This window comes from Loxodonta africana, chromosome 8 (genome assembly GCF_030014295.1).
Source record: "Loxodonta africana isolate mLoxAfr1 chromosome 8, mLoxAfr1.hap2, whole genome shotgun sequence".
Taxonomy (NCBI): Eukaryota; Metazoa; Chordata; class Mammalia; order Proboscidea; family Elephantidae; genus Loxodonta; species Loxodonta africana.
The window spans coordinates 115224236-115243918 of NC_087349.1; the positions used below are offsets into that span (position 1 = coordinate 115224236).

Genomic DNA, 19683 nt, shown 5'->3' on the forward strand with positions numbered 1-19683 from the left:
ACTCATTGCCGTTGAGTCAATTCCAACTCAAATCCCTAGTGACACACTGGTTAAGAGCTACAGTGAACTACGGCTGCTGACCAAAAGGTCAGCAGTTAGAATCCACCAACCTCTCCTTGGAAAACCTATAAAGCAGTTCTACTCTGTCCTATAGAGTCTCTACGAGTATAAGCCATTTAGTAATGCAAATTAAAACTACAATGAGATACCATCTCACCCCAACATTACTGGCACGAATCAAAAAAACAGAAAATAACAAATGTTGGAGAGGTTGCAGGAATATTGGAATCCTTATGCACTGCTAATGGGAATGCAAAATGCTACAACTATTTTGGAAAACGATATGGTGCTTCCTTAAAAAGCTAGAAATAGAAATACCATACGATCTAGCAATCCCACTCCTAGGAATATATTCTAAAGAAATAAGAGCTGTCACACTAATAGGCATGTGCACAACCTTGTTCACTGCAGCACGGTTCACAATAGCTATAAGATGGAAACAATCTAGATGCCCATCAACAGACGAATGCATAGACAAACTATGGGTACATACACAAAATGGAATGCTATGCACCAGTAAAGAACAATGATAAATCTGCGAAACACCTCATGACATGGATGAATCTTGGGAGCATTTTTCTGAGTGAAATAAGTCAATCATGAAAGGACAAACACTGTATGAGATCACTATTATAAAAACTCATGAAAAGTTTTACACTTAGAAAGAAATAATCTTTGATGGTTACAAGGGAGGGGAAGCGTGGAGAAGGAAAAACACTAACTAGACAATAGATGAGTGGTGAATTTGGTGAAGGGTAAGACAGTACACAATACTGGAGAAGGCAGCACAACCTGACCAAGACAAAGTCAGAGAAGCTTCATAGACACATCAAACTACCTGAGGGACCGAACTACTGGGCTAAGGGCTAAGGACCATGGTCTCAGGGGACATCTAACTCAATTGGCATAACATACTTCATAAAGAAAATGTTCTACATCTTACTTTAAAGCATCTGGGGTCTTAAAAGTTTGTGGTCAGCCATCTAAGATACTCCACGTCCCACCCCATTTGGAGCAAGGGAGAATGAAGAAAACTAAACACAAGAGGTCCAAAGTACTAAAGAACCACAACTCCACAGCCTCCACCAGACTGAGTTCAGCACAACTAGACGGTGCCTAGCTTCCAACTGCTCTGACGGGGATCACAATAGAGAGTCCCAGACAGAGGTGGAAAAAAATGTGGAACAAAATTCAAACTCACACACACACAAAAAAGAAATCAGACTTATTGGTCTGACAGAGACAGGAGAAACCCTGAGAGTATGGCCCCCTGACACTTTTAACTCAGTCTGAAGTAATTTCTGATATTCACCCTTCAGCCCAAGATTAAACAGCCCAATAAAACAAACAACAATATACATAGCTCAACAATGTATATGAGATTAAATGGGCGCACCAGCCCAGGGGCAAGTATGAGAAGCCAGGAGGAGAAAGAAAATCTGGACAAATGGAAATGGGGAGAGTGTTGATATGTCACAGGGTTGGCAACCAATATCATAAAGCAATACATGTATTGTTTAATGAGAAACTAATTTGCTCTGTAAATTTTTCATCTAAAGCACAATAAAAAAAAATAATAATTAAATAAAAAATATTAACAAGCTGATCCTAAAACTTAATGGATACTCTAAGGACCCAGAATAGCCAAAACAATCTCGAGAAAGAACAAAGGTCTACACTTCCTTGTTCTAAAACCTACTACAAAGCAGCGGTCATCAAGACAGTGTGGCACTGGCATAAGAATAGACATATAGATCAATGGAATGGAATTGAGAGTTCAGAAATAAGCCTTTACATTTATAGTCAACTGATTTCCAACAAGATTGTCACAATAATTAAACAGTAAAAGAATAGTTTTTTCAACAAACCGTACTAGGACAACTGGATATCCACATACAAAAAGAATGTAGTTGGACCACTACCTCACACCATATACCAAAATTAACTCAAAATGGATCAAACACCTAATTGTAGGAGATAAAAATTAAAACCCTTGGAAGAAAAGATAGGTGTACATCTTCATGATCTTGGACTAGGAAATGATTTCTAGATATGATGCCAAAAGCACAAACAACAAAAGAAATGACAAATTGGATGTTCTCAAAATTAAAAACTTTTATGCTTCAAAGAACAACACCAAGAAAGTAATGGGAGAAAATGTTTGCAAATCATGTACCTGATAATGGACTTATATCTAGAATACATGAAAAACTCTTACAACTCAATAACAAAAGAAAAACACAAGTAACCCAATTAAAATTGGGTAAGGGATCTGAATAAGCATTTCTCAAAAAAAGATATACAAATGGCCATTAAGCATATGAAAAAAAGACACTCAATATTATTACCCTTCAGTAAAATGCAAATTAAAACTTAATGAGACACCACTTCATACCCAGTAGATTGTCTATAATGAAAAGGAAAGAGAGCAACCAGTGTTAGCGAGGTTGTAGAGTAATTGCAACCCTCATACACTACTGGCAGGAATCTAAAACGGTGCCACTGCTTTGGAAAACAGTCTGGTAGTTCCTCAAATGGCTAAACATAGAGTTACCATATGATCCAGCAATATCACTCCTAGGTATATACCCAAGAGAAAATATATGTCCACACCAAAACCTGTATATAAGTGTTCATAGTGGCATTATTCATAGTGGCCAAAAATTGGAAACAACCCAAATGTTCATCAACTGAAGAATGAATAAATGTGGTATATACACACAGCAGAGTACTACTGGTAATTAAAAAGAAATGAAATACTGCTACATGCTACAAAATAGATGAACCTTGAAAGTGTTATGCCAAACAAAAGAAACCAGTCACAAAGAACCCCATATTTTACTACTTCATATATATGAAATATCTAGAATAGCAAATCTATAGAGACAAAAGGTAGATTACAGGTTGCCTAAAGCTGTAAGGGAAACCCTGGTGGCATAGGTTGGGCACTGGAGAGAAGGACTGATGGCCATGGTGTTATTTTGGGGGAGGTAATAAAATAGTTTAAAATCAATTGTGGTGATGCGTGCAAAACCCTGAATAAACTAAACGCTGTTGAACTGTGCACTTTAAACGGGTAAATTGTATGGTATTGGAATTAAATCTCAATAAAGCTATTAAAAGAAAAGGATGAGAGGCAGAGCCAAGATGGTGGAATAGGCAGACACTTCCGTTGAGCCCTCTTTACAACAAAGACCCAAAAAGCCAAGTGAAATGAGTATAGTTGTGACAAGCTGGGAGCCCTGAGCATCAACGGCAAGCTTAGACAACGAACTGAGGGGCAGGGGGAGGAAGAAGCCGTCCAGAAGCAGAGAGGAGTTACCAGACCTGAATTGCGGGGAGCCCTCAGGCACCATTCCCAGAGCGGCAGCTGCTGTAGCGGGCTGGTCCTAGCGTTCAGCCGCAGTTTCCTCAGGGAGAAGCAGCCAGCCACACAGCCCACTCACATCTCCGGGACCTGAGGAGAAGGCTGCTCTCGGCAAAAGCTAAGTACTTGCGTATATTTTACTGTGCCCCCCCCACCCCCGCCCCCAAGCCGGCTTCAGCGGCTGAATCCCTGGGCTTGAGATAGACCCTGGTGAGCACCTAGAGCCATCCTCCTGGCCTTGGGGAAGGAAAAAATTTGCAACTGGGGGGAAAACATAATTTGCTAGCTCCATTAACAGGGGGAGCTCAGCATAGAACCGGCTCCTGTCCAGGCATAAACCATCCGTGGACCTTGAAGCACCTTTCCCTTCTGCATGGGCCTGTATGGGCCTATTTCAGAAGAACAGGCCCTTGTTGACAAACTCCAACCATTTCAGCTGTGCAGCAGAGAGGTGGATGTTTGACATTTGACATTGCTTTGCCTATTAAACAAGGTCCTCACCTACCCACATCAGGGATCTAGGGACTGGTAGCTTCACTCAGGTCACCCAGCCATCTGTGACAGGGGTCCAAATATAAATGGTACCTCCCAGTCCTTACAACCAAAAACGTTGGGTGCCCATGGTCCCTTTGCAGAACCCACCCACCAGCACTCTTTAGGGAACAGAGACACGATTTCCTCAGAGACATTTGGGGGTCGGTTCTCAGCCCCCTGCCTTGTTCAGAGCGTGACCCCCTGCTGCAATCAGATACCGGTATATACACCAATCACCCCTGCCCCTCTAAGACTGTAGGACCAAGCCTATACCACACACTTGATGATCAGCTACCTGGACACCTGAGCTGAATTCACACAAGAAAAGTGAATGGATTCCTAGACTGATATATCTGATAACAGCTCTAGCCAGCTGGGGACAGGACACCAGAGCTCCAAACATGAAAATAATCAAGGTAGCTCACTCAAGCAACCCATAGGGATATACCAAAACAAAACAAAGCAAGCAGCTATGACACAGTGAGCAAGCATAAACTAATACAATAACATATACATGGCTCGGAGACAACAGTCAATATCAAGTCACATAAAGAAACAGACCATGATCACCTCAAAAGGCTCTCAAAACAGAGAATCCAGGGATCTTCTAGATGAAAGTACATTCCCGGAACTACCAGATGCAGAATACAAAAGTTTAATATACAGAACCCTTCAAGACATCAGGAAGGAAACGAGGCAATACACGGAACAAGCCAAAGAACACACAGATAAAGCAACTGAAGAAATTAGAAAGATTATTCAGGAACATAATGAAAAGTTTAATAAGCTTGAAAAATCCATACACAGACAGAAATCAGAAATTCAGAAGATTAACAATAAAATTACAGAATTAGATAACTCAATAGAAAGTCAGAGGAGCAGAACTGAGCAAATAGAAGCTAGAATTTCTGAACTCAAAGATAAATCACTTGGCACTAATATATTTGAAGAAAAATCAGATAAAAGAATTAAAAAGAATGAAGAAACCTTAAGAATCATGTGGGACTCTATCAAACAAAATAACCTACGAGTGACTGGAGTACCAGAACAGGGAAGGATAACTGAAAATACAGAGAAAATTGTTGAGGATTTGTTGGCAGAAAACTTCCCTGATATTGTAAAAGATGAGAAGATATCTATCCAAGATGCTCATCGAACTCCACATAAGGTAGATGTTAAAAGAAAGTCACCAAGACGTATTATAATCAAACTTGCCAAAACCAAAGATAAAGAGAGAATTATAAGAGCAGCAAGGGATAAAAGAAAAGTCACCTACAAATGAGAGCCAATAAGAATAAGCTCTGATCACTCGGCAGAAACCATGCTGGCAAGAAGGCAATGGGATGACATATTTAAAAAATTGAAGGAAAAAAATTGCTTGCCAAGAGTCATATATCCAGCAAAACTGTGTCTTAAATATGACTGTGAAATTAAGACATTTCCAGATAAACACAAGTCGAGGGAATTCGTAAAAACCAAACCAAAACTACGAGAAATACTAAAAGGAGCTCTTTGCTTAGAAAATCAATATCAGGAATCAACCCAAGACTAGAACACTGGGCAGAGCAACCAGAAGTAAACCCAGACAGGGAAATCCAAAAAAACAAAGAAAGTTTTAAAAAAAAAAAAAAATCCAACACAGGGTAATGGCGATGTTATTATATAAAAGAAGACAATATTAAAATAATAAAGAGGGACTAAGAAATATAATCATACACGTCCCATATGGAGAGGAAGATATGGAGATACAAAGAAATAAAAGTTGGTTTTAAATTTAGAAAAATAGGGGTAAATAATAAGGTAACCGCAAAGGAGACAAACTATCCTACTCATCAAAATAAAATACAAGAAAAAAATAGAGACTCAGCAGAAACAAAATCAACAACAACAAATATGAGGAAAGGACAATATATAAAGAAAATCTACTCAGCATATGAAATCGTGTGGGAAAAAGAAACTGTCAACACACAAAAAAAGACACCAAAATGATAGCACTAAAGTCATACCTATCCATAATTACACTGAAAGTAAATGGACTAAATGCACCAATAAAGAGACAGAGAGTGGCAGAATGGATGAAAAAACACGATCCGTCTATATGCTGCCTACAAGAGACACACCTTAGACTTAAAGACACAAACAAACAAACTCAAAGGATGGAAAAAAATATATCAAGCAAACAACAATCAAAAAAGATCAGGAGTAGAAATATTAATTTCTGACAAAATAGACTTTAAAGTTAAATCCATCAGAAAGGATAAGGAAGGACACTATAAAATGATTAAAGGGACAATATACCAAGAAGATATAACCATATTAAATATTTACGTACCCAATGACACGGCTGCAAGATACATAAAACAAACTCTAACAGCATTGAAAAGTGAGATACACAGCTCCACAATAATAGCAGGAGACTTCAACACACCACTTTCGGTGAAGGACAGGACATCCAGAAAGAAGCTCAATAAAGACACGGCAGATCTAAATGCCACAGTCAACCAACATAACCTCGTAGGCATATACAGAACACTCCACTGAACAGCAACCAACTATGCTTTCTTTTCTAGTGCACATCGAACATTCTCTAGAATAGACCACATATTAGGTCATAAAGCAAGCCTTAGCAGAATCCAAAACACTGAAATAATACTAAGTATCTTCTCTGACCATAAGGCCATAAAAGTGGAAATCAATCACAGGAAAAGCAGGGAAAAGAAATCAAACACTTGGAAACTGAACAATACCTTGCTCGAAAAAGAGTGGATTATAGAAGACATTAAGGATGGAATAAAGAAATTCATAGGATCCAATGAGAAAGAAAACACTTCCTATCAGAACCTTTGGGACAGAGCAAAAGCGGTGCTCAGAGGCCAATTTATATCAATAAATGCACACATCCAAAAAGAAGAAAGGGACAAAATCAAAGAATTATCCCGACAACTTGAACAAATAGAAAGAGAGCAACAAAAGAAACCCACAAGCACCAGAAGAAAACAAATAATAAAAATTAGAGCTGAACTAAATGAAACAGAAAAACAATTGAAAGAATTAACAAGACCAAAAGCTGGTTTTTTGAAAAAATCAACAAAATTGATAAACCACTGGCCAAACTGACAAAAGAAAAACAGGAGAGGTAACAAATAAGCCTAATAAGAAATGAGATGGGTGATATTACAACAGACCCAACTGAAATTAAAAGAGTCATATCAGATTATTATGAAAAACTATACTCAAATTGGAAAACTTAGAAGAAATGGATGAATTCCTAGAAACACACTACCTACCTAAACTAACACAAATAGATGTAAAACAACTAAATAGACCCATAACAAAAGAAGAGATTGAAAAGTAATCGAAAAACTCCCAACAAAAAAAAAGCCCTGGTCCAGAGGGCTTCACTGCAGAGTTCTACCAAACTTTCAGAGAAGAGTTAACACCACTACTGCTAAAGGTATTTCAGAGCATAGAAAAGGACAGAATACTACCAAACTCATTCTATGAAGCCACCATATCCCTGATACCAAAATCAGGTAATGACACCACAAGAAAGGAATATTATAGACCTATATCCCTCATGAATGTAGATGCAAAAATCCTCAACAAAATTCTAGCCAATAGAATTCAGCAACATATCAAAAAATAATTTGCCGTGACCAAGTGGGATTCATACCAGGTATGCAGGGATAGTTCAACATTAGAAAAACATTTAATGTAATCCACCACATAAATAAAACAAAAGACAAGAATCACATGACTTTATCAATTGATGCAGAAAAGGCATTTGACAAAGTTCAACACCAATTCATGATAAAAACTCTCAGCAAAATAGGAATAGAAGGAAAATTTCTCAACATAATAAAGGGCATTTATACAAAGCCAACAGCCAACATCACCCTAAATGGAGAGAGCCTGAAAACATTCCCACTGAGATCGGGAACCAGACAAGGATGCCCTTTACCACCACTCTTATTCGACATTGTGTTGGAAGTCCTAGGCAGAGCAATTAGGCTAGATAAAGAAATAAAGGGAATCCAGATTGCCAAGCAAGAAGTCGAAGTATCTCTATTTGCACATGACATGATCGTATACACAGAAAACCCTAAGGAATACTCACAAAAACTACTAAAACTAATAGAAGAGTTCAGCAGAGTATCAGGAAATAAGATAAACATACAAAAATCAGTTGGATTCCTCTACACCAACAAAAAGAACATCAAAGAGGAAATCACCAAATCAATGCCATTTACAGTAGCCCCCCAGAAAATAAAATACTTAGGAATAAATCTTACCAGAGATGTGAAAGATTTATACAAAGAAAACTACGGTACACTTCTGCAAGAAACCAAGAGAGACTTACATAAGTGGAAGAACATACCTGGCTTGTGGATAGGAAGACATTATAAAAATGTCTATTCTACCAAAAGCAATCTATATATTTAATGCAATTCCAATGCAAATCCCAAGGACATTCTTTAATGAGATGGAGAAACAAATCACCAATTTCATATGGAAGGGAAACAGGCCCCGGATAAATAAGGCATTACTGAAAAAGAAGAACAAAGTGGGAAGCCTTACTTTATGTGATTTTAGAACCTATTACACTGCCACAGTAGTCAAAACAGCCTGGTACTGGTACAACAACAGAAACATGGACCAAGGGAAAAGAATTGAGAATCCAGACATAAATCCATCCACATCGGAGCAGTTGATATTTGACAAAGGCCCCAAAACAGTTAAATAGGGAAAAGACAGTCTTTTTAACAAATGGTGCTGACGTAACTGGATATCCATCTGCGAAAAAATGAAACAAGACCCATACCTCACTCCATGCACAAAAACTAACTCAAAATGGATCAAAGACCTAAATATAACATCTAAAATGATAAAGATCATGGAAGAAAAAATAGGGACAACATTAATAGCCCTAATACATGGCATAAACAGTATACAAAATATCATAAAGAATGGAGAAGAAAAACTAGATAACTGGGAGCTCCTAAAAATCAAACACCTATGTTCATCCAAAAACTTCACTAAAAGAGTAAAAAGACTACCTACAGACTGGGAAACAGTTTTTAGCTATGACATTTCTGATCAGCACCTGATCTCTAAAATCTACATGATACTGCAAAAACTCAACTGCAAAAAGACAAATAATCCAATTAAAAAATGGGCAATAGATATGAATAGACACTTCACTAAAGAAGACATTCAGGTAGCTAACAGATATATGAGGAAATGTTCACAATCATTAGCCATTAGAGAAATGCAGATCAAAACTACAATGAGATTTCATCTCACTCCAACGAGGCTGGAATTAATCAAAAAAACACTAAAGAATAAATGTTGGAGAGGCTGTGGAGAGATTGGAACACTTATACACTGCTAGTGGGAATGTAAAATGGTGCAACCACTTTGGAAATCGATTTGGCGCTTCCTTAAAAAGCTAGAAATAGAACTACCATACGATCCAGCAATCCCACTCCTTGGAATATATCCTAGAGAAATAAGAGCCTTTACACGAACAGATATATGCACACCCATGTTTACTGCAGCACTGTTTACAATAGCAAAAAGATGGAAGCAACCAAGGGGCCCATCAATGGATGAATGGATAAATAAATTATGGTATATTCACACAATGGAATACTACTCATCGATAAAGAATCGTGAGGAATCTGTGAAACATTTCATAACATGGAGGAACCTGGAAGGCATTATGCTGAGTGAAATTAGTCAGTTGCAAAAGGACAAATATTGTATAAGACCACTCTTATAAAAATTCAAAAAATAGTTTAAACTGAGAAGAGAACATTCTTTCGTGGTTATGAGAGGGGGAGTGAGGAAGGGTGGGAGGGGGCATTCACTAATTAGATAGTAGATAAGAACTACTTTAGGTTCAGGGAAAGACAGCACACAATACAGGGGAGGTCAGCACAATTGGACTAAACCAAAAGCAAAGAAGTTTCCTGAATAAACTGAATGCTTTGAAGGCCAGCATAGCAGGGGCAGGGGTCTGGGGACCATGGTTTCAGGGGACATCTAAGTCAATTGGCATGATAAAATCTATTAAGAAAACATTCTGCATCCCACTTTGAAGAGTGGCGTCTGGGGTCTTAAATGCTAGCAAGCAGCCATCTAAGATGCATCAATTGGTCTCAACCCACCTGGAGCAAAGGAGAATGAAGAACACCAAGGACACAAGGCAATTACGAGCCCAAGAGACAGAAAGGTCCACATGAACCAGCGACTACATCATCCTGAGACCAGAAGAACTAGATGGTGCCCGGCTACACCCAATGACTTCCCTGACAGGGAACACAACAGAGAACTCCTGAGGGAGCAGGAGACCAGTGGGATGCAGACCCCAAATTCTCATAAGACCAGACTTAATGGTCTGACTGAGACTAAAACGATCCCAGTGGTCATGGCCCTCAGGCCTTCTGTTGGCCCAGGATAGGAACCATTTCCAAAGACAACTCTTCAGACATGGATTGGACTGGACAATGGGTTGGAGAGGGATGCTGGTGAGGTGGACACTTGAGAGTATGTTGGCATCTCCTGCCTGGAGGGGAGATGAGAGGGTGGAGGGGGTTAGAAGCTGGCAAAATGGACCCGAAAAGAGAGAGTGGAGGGAGAGAGCAGGTTGTCTCATTAGGGGGAGAGTAATTTGGCGTGTGTGGCTGGGTGTATATGGGTTTTTGTGTGAGAAACTGACTTGATTTGTAAACTTTCACTTAAAGCACAATAAAAATTATTTAAAAAAACAGAAAAGGATGCTATGCTCTACATAATTAATTATTAGGGAAATGCAAATTTAAACTACAAGGAGAAAACACTACATACTTATTATAATGGCTACATATATATAATGGCTACATATATATAATGGCTACATATATATACTGTTTAACTGGAGAGAAACTGGAGCAATTGAGCCCTCACACATTGGTGGTGAGAATACAGTTTGGCAAACACCTGTTATAAACATTATAACATATTTATTTTAGTTTTTTATTCATGAGTCTGTGTACCTGATAGACTGACATTTCTGAAGGAAAGCAATGAGATCTATTACACTCCACACCCCCAGAGCCAACTCAGTGCTCCTTGGTGAGTCTTTGCTCATAAATATGCAAGGAATTAGATGGAACTGGAGCTGCAGTCGTACAGCTAGAGCTAAATCTGGATTCTGCCCACTTGTTACTGTCTACTTGTGGCGGTCCGCAAGCGAATTCCAGGATCACATTTGGTCTTAATGGACCAAAGCTCTGTGAAGGCAAGCCCTACGTCTAGCTTTTCACCAGGTAAACCTGTCACCAGGAAAGTACCTGCACATAGTAGGCATGCAATGAATGTAGGCTGGATTAGTTTGTTTGTGGTGAAGGAAAATGAATAGGAACTGTTTTCATTACCCTAATATTATATACTAAGAAATCTCTTGTATAATCAGAAATTACGTTCTGAGGAGTACATAAAGCTGGCCTGTAAATACACATTTGTTTCATTCAAGCCACAGTAAAATTCTAAGCTTTCTGCACCTGAGCAGTAACCTTTCTGTCAACTTAAAACCCCTCCCTATCTTCAGTCTCTTTCTATTCAATTTTTAAAACACAGGGTTTTTGAATGAGCAATGTGGCATTCATTCTCCTGCCAGCAGAAATGCCAAACCTTACTCTGTACTTACAGTGGCCAGGCAGCTGTCCCGGAGACCTCTGGTGGTGTGGCTCCAACGTGGCCTTGGAGGCAAGGTGGGGTTTCTTTTTGGAATCTTGCAAAAGCATCAGAAATACCTTTTTGCAAGTAAAAAAGAGCTTAGTATTAGTTTGTTCCTTTCCACATCACATTTCTGTCCTTATGCCTCATTAACCAACTAGGTCACTACGGTAATGGACGCTGAATACCACACACTTCATTTACTCATTCATTTAACTGACATAACTCCAACGCCACCTTATACTTGACAAGCTGCTTGTCAGGCAGCTCACAGGATACAAAGGTGAATCCCACTTGGTCATGACTCCCAGGTTACCTACACTCTGAGACATGATAACGGTTATATCCACAGCCAGGATCAGGCAAGAGGAGGTGTCAATAATAGGCGTGACCAATTCAAGTTCATGATTCACAGTCCCCACACCTTAGAAATTCAAAGACAATAAACTTGCGATGCTTATAGTTTATTTAGGGTGGGTGGGACCTCATATGTGAAAACCCCATTGAGTGTACACTCTATACGTGCTATAATGCACCACGTTATCATAAGCACTCAGTTTAAATAACTTGCTTGAAGTCACCATTTAATTAGTGCTGGAAGCAGAAATCTAATCTCAATTTGTTAAATTCCAAATATAGCAAGAGTGAGGTGAAGAAGAGGAGCCAGCAGAGACAAAGGGAGAGGAGGTTGGCTAGAGATATGGAGGCCCTGAACTGCACCTGGAGCTTTGATGGGGTTTCTTGTGGACTGATAGGGACTGCATCAGTAATGTAAACATTGAGCAGAGCAAGAAGAAGGGTAATTTAGATCACATATAGAAATCAAAAGAGCCCAGACCCTGACACAGCACGGCACCATGTTTAAGGGTTCAGGCACTGGGCTTTGAGAGCTGAAGCTCCACTCTCTCCAACCCTTGGAGCCAGTTCTGTGCCACAGGTACATGACCTAACCCCTCCCAAGTTTGGGCTGCCTCATCTGTAAAACAGGGTAACACATGGTGGCCATAAGTCACAGGCTGATGCAAACACAGCTAACACAACAACAACGTTAATAGTTGTTAGTTGCTGTCAAATCGACTCTGACTCACGGTGACTTTATATTTAACAGAAAGAAATTTTGCCTGATCCTGGGCCATTTTCATGATCCTTGGTATGCTGGAAACCATTGTTGAGGCTGTTGTGTCAATCCATGTCATGGATGGTTTCTTTTGTTTTTGCTGACCCTCCACTTTACTAACCATGATGTTCTTCTCTAGCTGTTGAAGTTTCCTGATAATGTGTCCAAAGTTAAGGAGATGCTGGCTACAAAGTGGCTAAGGAACCCTGGTAGTACAATGGTTAAGCCCTCAGTTGCTGACCGAAAGAGCTGCACTTCCAATTCACCAGCTGCTCTGTGGGAGAAAGATGTGGCAGACTGCTTCTGTAAAGAGTTACAGCTCTGGAAATTCTATAGGGCAGTTCTATTCTGTCCTATAGGGTCACTATGAGTTGGAATCAACACTACAGCAATGGGTTTTATAAAGTGGTTAGCACAGAGTCTGGAAGCATTCAATGACTCTCATTGAATCATTGCATGAGCTGAGATTTACTGAATGTCCACCCTCTCCTTTCACACTTTCATCCACACTTCCCCTCCCACCCACTCCTCCTCTCAGACATCTCCAAAATCTGGCCCTGGCCCTGGCCTCTCTCCAAGTACCTCCCACAGGACCTGCCCACTTGCTTATAAGGCTGATGCTTCAAATTCAACATGTCAAAACTGAGCACCCCAAGTCAGCTACCTCCTTGACTTCCGAGTTCTGTAAGCAGCATCTATCCCCATTTTGTGATTTCCTTAAATAAGCAAAAAGGTATTGTCTGTATCTAAGTGTTCTTGAGGAGCCCCCAGCAACAGGGGAAGTCAGGAAGAGTGCAGCAGGAGAATATGCAAGGAACAGGCAAGCCTGAGGGGAGAGGCACACAATCACACCCCTCCTCTCCGCGTGTACTTAATTAGTTTGGGATGGAATGCTACTGGGAAAAATTTGCATCCTCAGCACAATGAAGGGTCACAGTGTTTCACTTTTCCTCAGATGTGAAAAACCTTTATTTGAAAGATATCCGTTGCTGATTCTCAGCAAGACTCCAGGAAAGAACTTCAAACCTCACTACTACTCCAGCAAATAATGATAAAAAGAACTAGTAACAACCTCTCTGAGTATGAGCCAGCTCTATGACCTTGGACCAACTATTTTACCTATCTGTGACTTAGTTTCCTCATGTGTTAAGTGGTAATAATAACAGAACCCATAGGATTGTTGCAAGTATGAAATGCAACGATATATATCAAGTGAAGAGAACAGTGCCTGCCACTTAAAAAAAAAAAAAAATTTTTTTAGGAAACTAATAATGCTTAGTTCCAGGAGTAGCCAGAGGAAGAGCAGTAAGTGTAGCAATATGCATAACATGTTACATCATTTAACTCTCAAAACAATCCAATGAGATTAGTACCGGCCTATAGTAATATGTATTTCCCTAGTGCATTTATAAAGAATGAAATTAGAAACAGTAGAAATAGTGTCAGTCAAGAATTATTGAGTGAAGAATTCCATTTGTATATAATACTAAATGGATTTTCATTTAATATTCAAAAGTAATTGTGAATTATGTAAACTATACCTTGATTGAAGATTTTTACCAACTTCTGCAGCCTGAAATGGATCAAACATGCAACCCAGATACATTGATAATTACTGGTGGTTAGAATGCAAAAGTCAGAAACAAAGAAGAAGTGGTAGTTGGAAAACATGGCTTCAGTGATAGAAACAACTATATCACATGATAAACTTTTGCAAGACCAATGACTTATTTGTTGCCAATATCTTTTTCAAAAACATAAACAGTGGCTATCCACATGGACTACGCCCGATAGAATTCACAGGAATCAAATTGAGTACATCTCGGAAAGAGACTCAATGGAGAAGCTCAATATTATCAGTCAGAACAAGACCAAGGGCTGACTGAGAAATAGATCATCAATTGCTCCTATGCAAGTTCAAGTTGAAGCTGAAGAAAATTAGAATAAGTCCATGAGTGCCAAAGTACAACCTTGAGTAGATCCCACCTGAATTTAGAGACCATCTCAAAATAGATTTGACACATTGAACACTGAGGACTGAAGATCAGATGAGCTATGAGATGACATCAAGGACATCACACCTGAAGAAAGCAAAAGGTGATTAAAGAGACGAGAAAGAAAGAAAAGACCAAAATGGATGTCAGAAGACACTGCGAAACTTGCTCTTGAAAGTAGAGTAGCTAAAGCAAAAGGAAGAAATGATGACGTAAAAGAACCAAACAGATTTCAAAGGGCAGCTTGAGAAGACAAAGTATTATAATGAAATGTACAAAGGCCCAGAAATAGAAAACCAAAAGATAAGAAAATACTTCTCATTTCTCCAAGCTGATAGAACTGAAGAAAAAATTCAAGCCTGAAGTTAGAACATTGAAGGATTCTATGGACAAAATATTGAATGACAAAGAAAATATCAAAAGCAGATGGAAGATATACACAGAGTCACTGTACCAAAAAGAATTGGTAATGTTCAACCATTTCAGAAGGTTGCATATGATCAAGAACTCATGGTATTAAAGAAAGAAGGTCAAGCTGCACTGAAGGCATTGGCAAAAAACAAGGCTCCAGGGAATTGACAGAATACCAATTGAGATATTTCAACAAACGGATGCAGCACTGGAAGGGCTCACTTGTCTATGCCAAGAAATTTGGAAGACAGCTTCCTGGCCAACCGAGTGGAAGAGATCAATATTTGTGCCCATTCCAAAGAAAGGTGATCCAACAGAATGCGGAATCTATCAAACAATCTCATTAATATCACACACAAGTAAAATTTTGCTGAAGATAATTCAAAAGTGGTTGCAGCAGTGTATCGACAGAGAAATGTTGGAAATTCAAGCTGAATTCCGAAGAAGAAACGGAATGAGGGATATCATTGCTGATGTCAGATGGATCTTGGCTGAAAGCAGAGAATAACAGAAAAGTGTTTATCTGTGTTTTATTGACTAGGCAAAGGCATTTGACTGTGTGGATCCTAACAAATTATGGATAACATTGTGAAGAATAGGAATTCCAGAGCACTGAATTATGCTCTTGAGGAACCTGTACATAGACCAAGAAGAAATCATTCGAACAGAATAAGGGATACCTCATGGTTTAAAACCAGGAAGGGTGTGCATCAGAATTGTAGCCTTTCACCATACTTATCCAACCTGTATGCTGAGTAAATAATCCAGGAGACTGGATGATATGAAGAAGAACGCTGCATCAGGATTGGAGGAAGACTCATTCACTTACTTTGATATGCATATGACACAACCTTTCTTCCTAAAAGTAAAGAGTACTTGAAGAACTTACTGATGAATATCAAAGACTACAGCTTTCAGTATGGATTACATCTCAACATAAAGAAAACAGAAATTCTGTCAACTGGACCAATAAACAATGTCATGATAAACGGAGAAAAAGTTGAAGTTCTCAAGGATTTTATTTTACTAGAATCCACAATCAACAGCCATGGAAGCAGCAGTCAAGAGATCAAATGACATATTGCATTGGGCAATGCTACTTCAAAAGACCTCTTTAAAGTGTTAAAAAGCAACGATATCATTCTGAGGACTAAGGTGTGCCTGACCCAAGCCATGGTATTTTCAATTGCCTCATATGTATGGGAAATCTGGAAAATGAATAAGGAAGACTGAAGAATTGATCCCTTGGAATTATGGTGTAGGCAAAGAATACTGAATAAACCATAGACTGGAGGAAGAACAAATAGATCTGTCTTGGAAGAACTGCAGCCATAAAGATCCTTGGAGACAAGGATAGGGAGACTTCATCTCCTGTACTTTAGACATGTTATCAAGAGGGGGACAGTCCCTGGAGAAGGACAGCATGCTTGGTAAAGTAGAGGGTCAGTGAAAAAGAGGAAGACCCTCAATTAGTTAGACTGACACAGTGGCTGAAACAATGGGCTCTAAAACAATGAGGATGCTCCAGGACCGTGCAGTGTTTTGTTCTGTTGTGCATAAGGTCTCCATGAGTCAGAAACAACTCAATGACACCTAAAAACAATGGTAACATATCTTGATAATAAAGAGTGCATTCTTGATAGTAGTCTTCATTACATCTATCCTTTTAAAATTTTTCTTCTTTTCCTCCTTTCATAACGAGGCTATGTGTGTGCGTGAATGTGTGTACGTGTGTGTGTGTATGTGTTGGCAGAGAAAACAGGGAATAAGGGCAGAGTTTTTCCCAGAAGAATCTCACAGATCAGTGTGGGGTTTGATCAATTACAGTACATACTAAATACTGGGGTACGATGTGTCAGAATTCTCCATCTTCACACGTCAAAAGTGAAAGGCAAGTCTAAGGCAGTAAAGATGTTTCTGAGTGCCATCTAGTGTCAGCTCACCCTAACTGCAGGCACACAGTCCTGGATGCTCTGAGCATATGAGATGGTTTCATTGTAGCCCAATGAACAGAAAGGACAGATAAAGGTCATGTTTTTCAAAAACAATATGACAACGATAAGGAAAAATCAAACAAACAAACTGTACAAATTACCACCAACTTAGTGGTTTTCAACAAAACATATTTGTTCTCCGATAGTTCTGGGGATCAGAAGTCCAAAATCAGTTTCATTGGGCTCAAGTCAAGGTGTGGCAGAGCCTGTTCTTTCTGGAGGCCCTAGGGTGCATCTGCTTCCTTGCCGTCTTCAGCTCCTAGGAGCTGCCCAGATTCCTTGGCTTGTGACTCCTTCCTTCATCTTCAAAGCAAATCACTCCAACCTCTGCTTCTGTCATACATCACTGTCTGTCATTCCCCCATCCTTCTGCTAAGGGCCTTTGTGATTATGTCAGGCCCACCTGGATAATCTCCTCATCACAAGGTCCATATAAGGTAACATTTACAGGTTCTCTGGATTAGGTTGTGGGCACCTTTGGGGGCTGTTACACCGTCAGTACATCTCTGAAATAAGGACAGTCAATTTGATGTGTACATGGACACTACTAAGACAGAGAAAGTCAAAAGGTAGAGTGGGGAAGCTTGCAGTCTGACCAAGTTAAATTCCAATTCCTGACTTTGGGTAATTCATTTACCTCTCTCATATTCAGCGTTTCAGACCCCGTGTCTATACAATGGAGATAATTATATCAACTTCACAGAGCTTCTGCGAATATTAAATAAAGTCGGAATCGACTCGACGGCTGGTGGGTATTAAAAGCTTAACTGTAGGTCAAGGTTGACTCTGTCCTATCCTAAATGCCTTTAAAAAAAAAAAAAAAGACCAACAACAAAAAGATGGGCCATTGCCCTCCAGGCTGAGGGACTGATGGTACACTCAATATTGAGATGCCACCAGACTGTCATAAATGTTTAGACCCTAAAGCTGTTTTAAATTGGGAAGACATAAGCCCCAAAACGAAGAATTCATGAACTACTGAATTTCTTGTTCCTTGAAAAGAAAGAGTGGGAATGTCACAGGCATCACATTTAAATCCATCTCTGAGGGAGAACAGGCTCTCAAAAAATTTAGTACCTGCTTTCTTCCTTCCCTTCCTCCCTGTTTTCTTTCTTCATTCATTTATTCCGGTAAGCAAGCTCATGTGGAACAGGAAGCCAGCTTGTTGACACCAGAACCCATGTGAGAAAAGCATCAGATTAGGATTCGGGGCCAGTGTGAAGTAAGGGCTGGAGTACAGCAGCAATCCTGTGGAGTGAGGGTTTACACAAGGGGAACATCTGATTGGAGAGGTGGCCTGGAGGCCTTGGGAGATCAGCTACACACAGGAAGAATAGCAAGCAAGTCTACGTATTGAAGATAGTGGAAGTCGAGTTTCTCAGTATCACAGAATGAAGGTGCAAATAAGAGAAAAGGAAAAGCTAGATGAATCTTGTGTTATTGAACTGGAATTGAAGGTTCTATTTGGGGGTGAGGTCCTGGTTTCCAACATATATATACATAGGTAAATAAATATAATGGTAAATCTCAAGCTCTGTCCATGAAAGGGACTGAGAGCAGCAACAGCCAAGAATTAAAAGCATATCTAGTGAACAAGGCTTCTTGGAGAGAAGACTGACTCCAGGGCTGGGGCTGGAGAAGCACAAGATGAACTTGTCATCGGAAAGTAGAAGATGGAGGGACTTCCGGCCAACCTGGCACCATAGAGAGAAGCACCATGCCGTCTCTCCACAGCAAGGACCTGAAAAACTAAGTAAAACAGAGACAAATGTCATTCCTAGAACCTGAAGTGTCAAATGAAGAGATAAAGAACTCAGCCAAGCACCGAATAGAATAAGAAACTGACAGAGGATAGAGAGCGAGGAGAGATATGTGCTGAAGGGTCCACCAGCTAACACAGCATGGATCTTCCATCTTGTACTCTTGTCGGGGATCAACAGACAGGGAGCACGGGAAAGTAGCTTTGTGGAACTCCCAGCAGGAGTTAGAGCACCTGGTAACAAGTGATACATGCTTTCCCATCCCCCATTCTCTCCCTGCTGCTCTACCTCTGAACTTCCTGGCCAGCTGCAGTGGCTCAGCTAGCCAGGAAGTGCAGCATGCATGCTGTTTGCATTCACCCCACCATGGTGGACAGGGAATACGGGAAAGCAGCTTCACGAAGTTCTCAACAGGAGACAGAGCACCTGGTAATGCTTTCCTAACCCAATTCTTCCTCCCTGCCCCCTTGGCCTCTTCTGCTTCCCACCAACCACAGTCTCTTGGCCAGGAGGCAACTGCTTTGGTCTCAGGCTGCTTGGATTTGCCATGCCCCACTGGCTGAGCCCCTGAGCTGATGTTGGTTCTTTCCATCTCTTTTGGTTTCTTCTGTACCTCCTCCCACATCCACCTCCTTTCTCTGGAACACCTGGCTCCATGTGCCATCTTTGCTTCTTCTTGAAAGGCTATGCAGCCACATTCAACTGGGAAACTACTCCCCCGGCCTGT

The 19683-nt window shown here is 40.0% G+C and overlaps 1 protein-coding gene across 1 annotated transcript in view; it reads right to left on the minus strand.

The window, feature by feature from the left end:
* The window catches only part of ABCA13 (ATP binding cassette subfamily A member 13), a 572876-nt gene that overhangs the window by 223379 nt on the left and 329814 nt on the right, over positions 1-19683 (minus strand). The window contains 1 exon segment of the mRNA XM_064290236.1: positions 11636-11757. Coding sequence (XP_064146306.1) covers positions 11636-11757 — 122 coding nt within the window.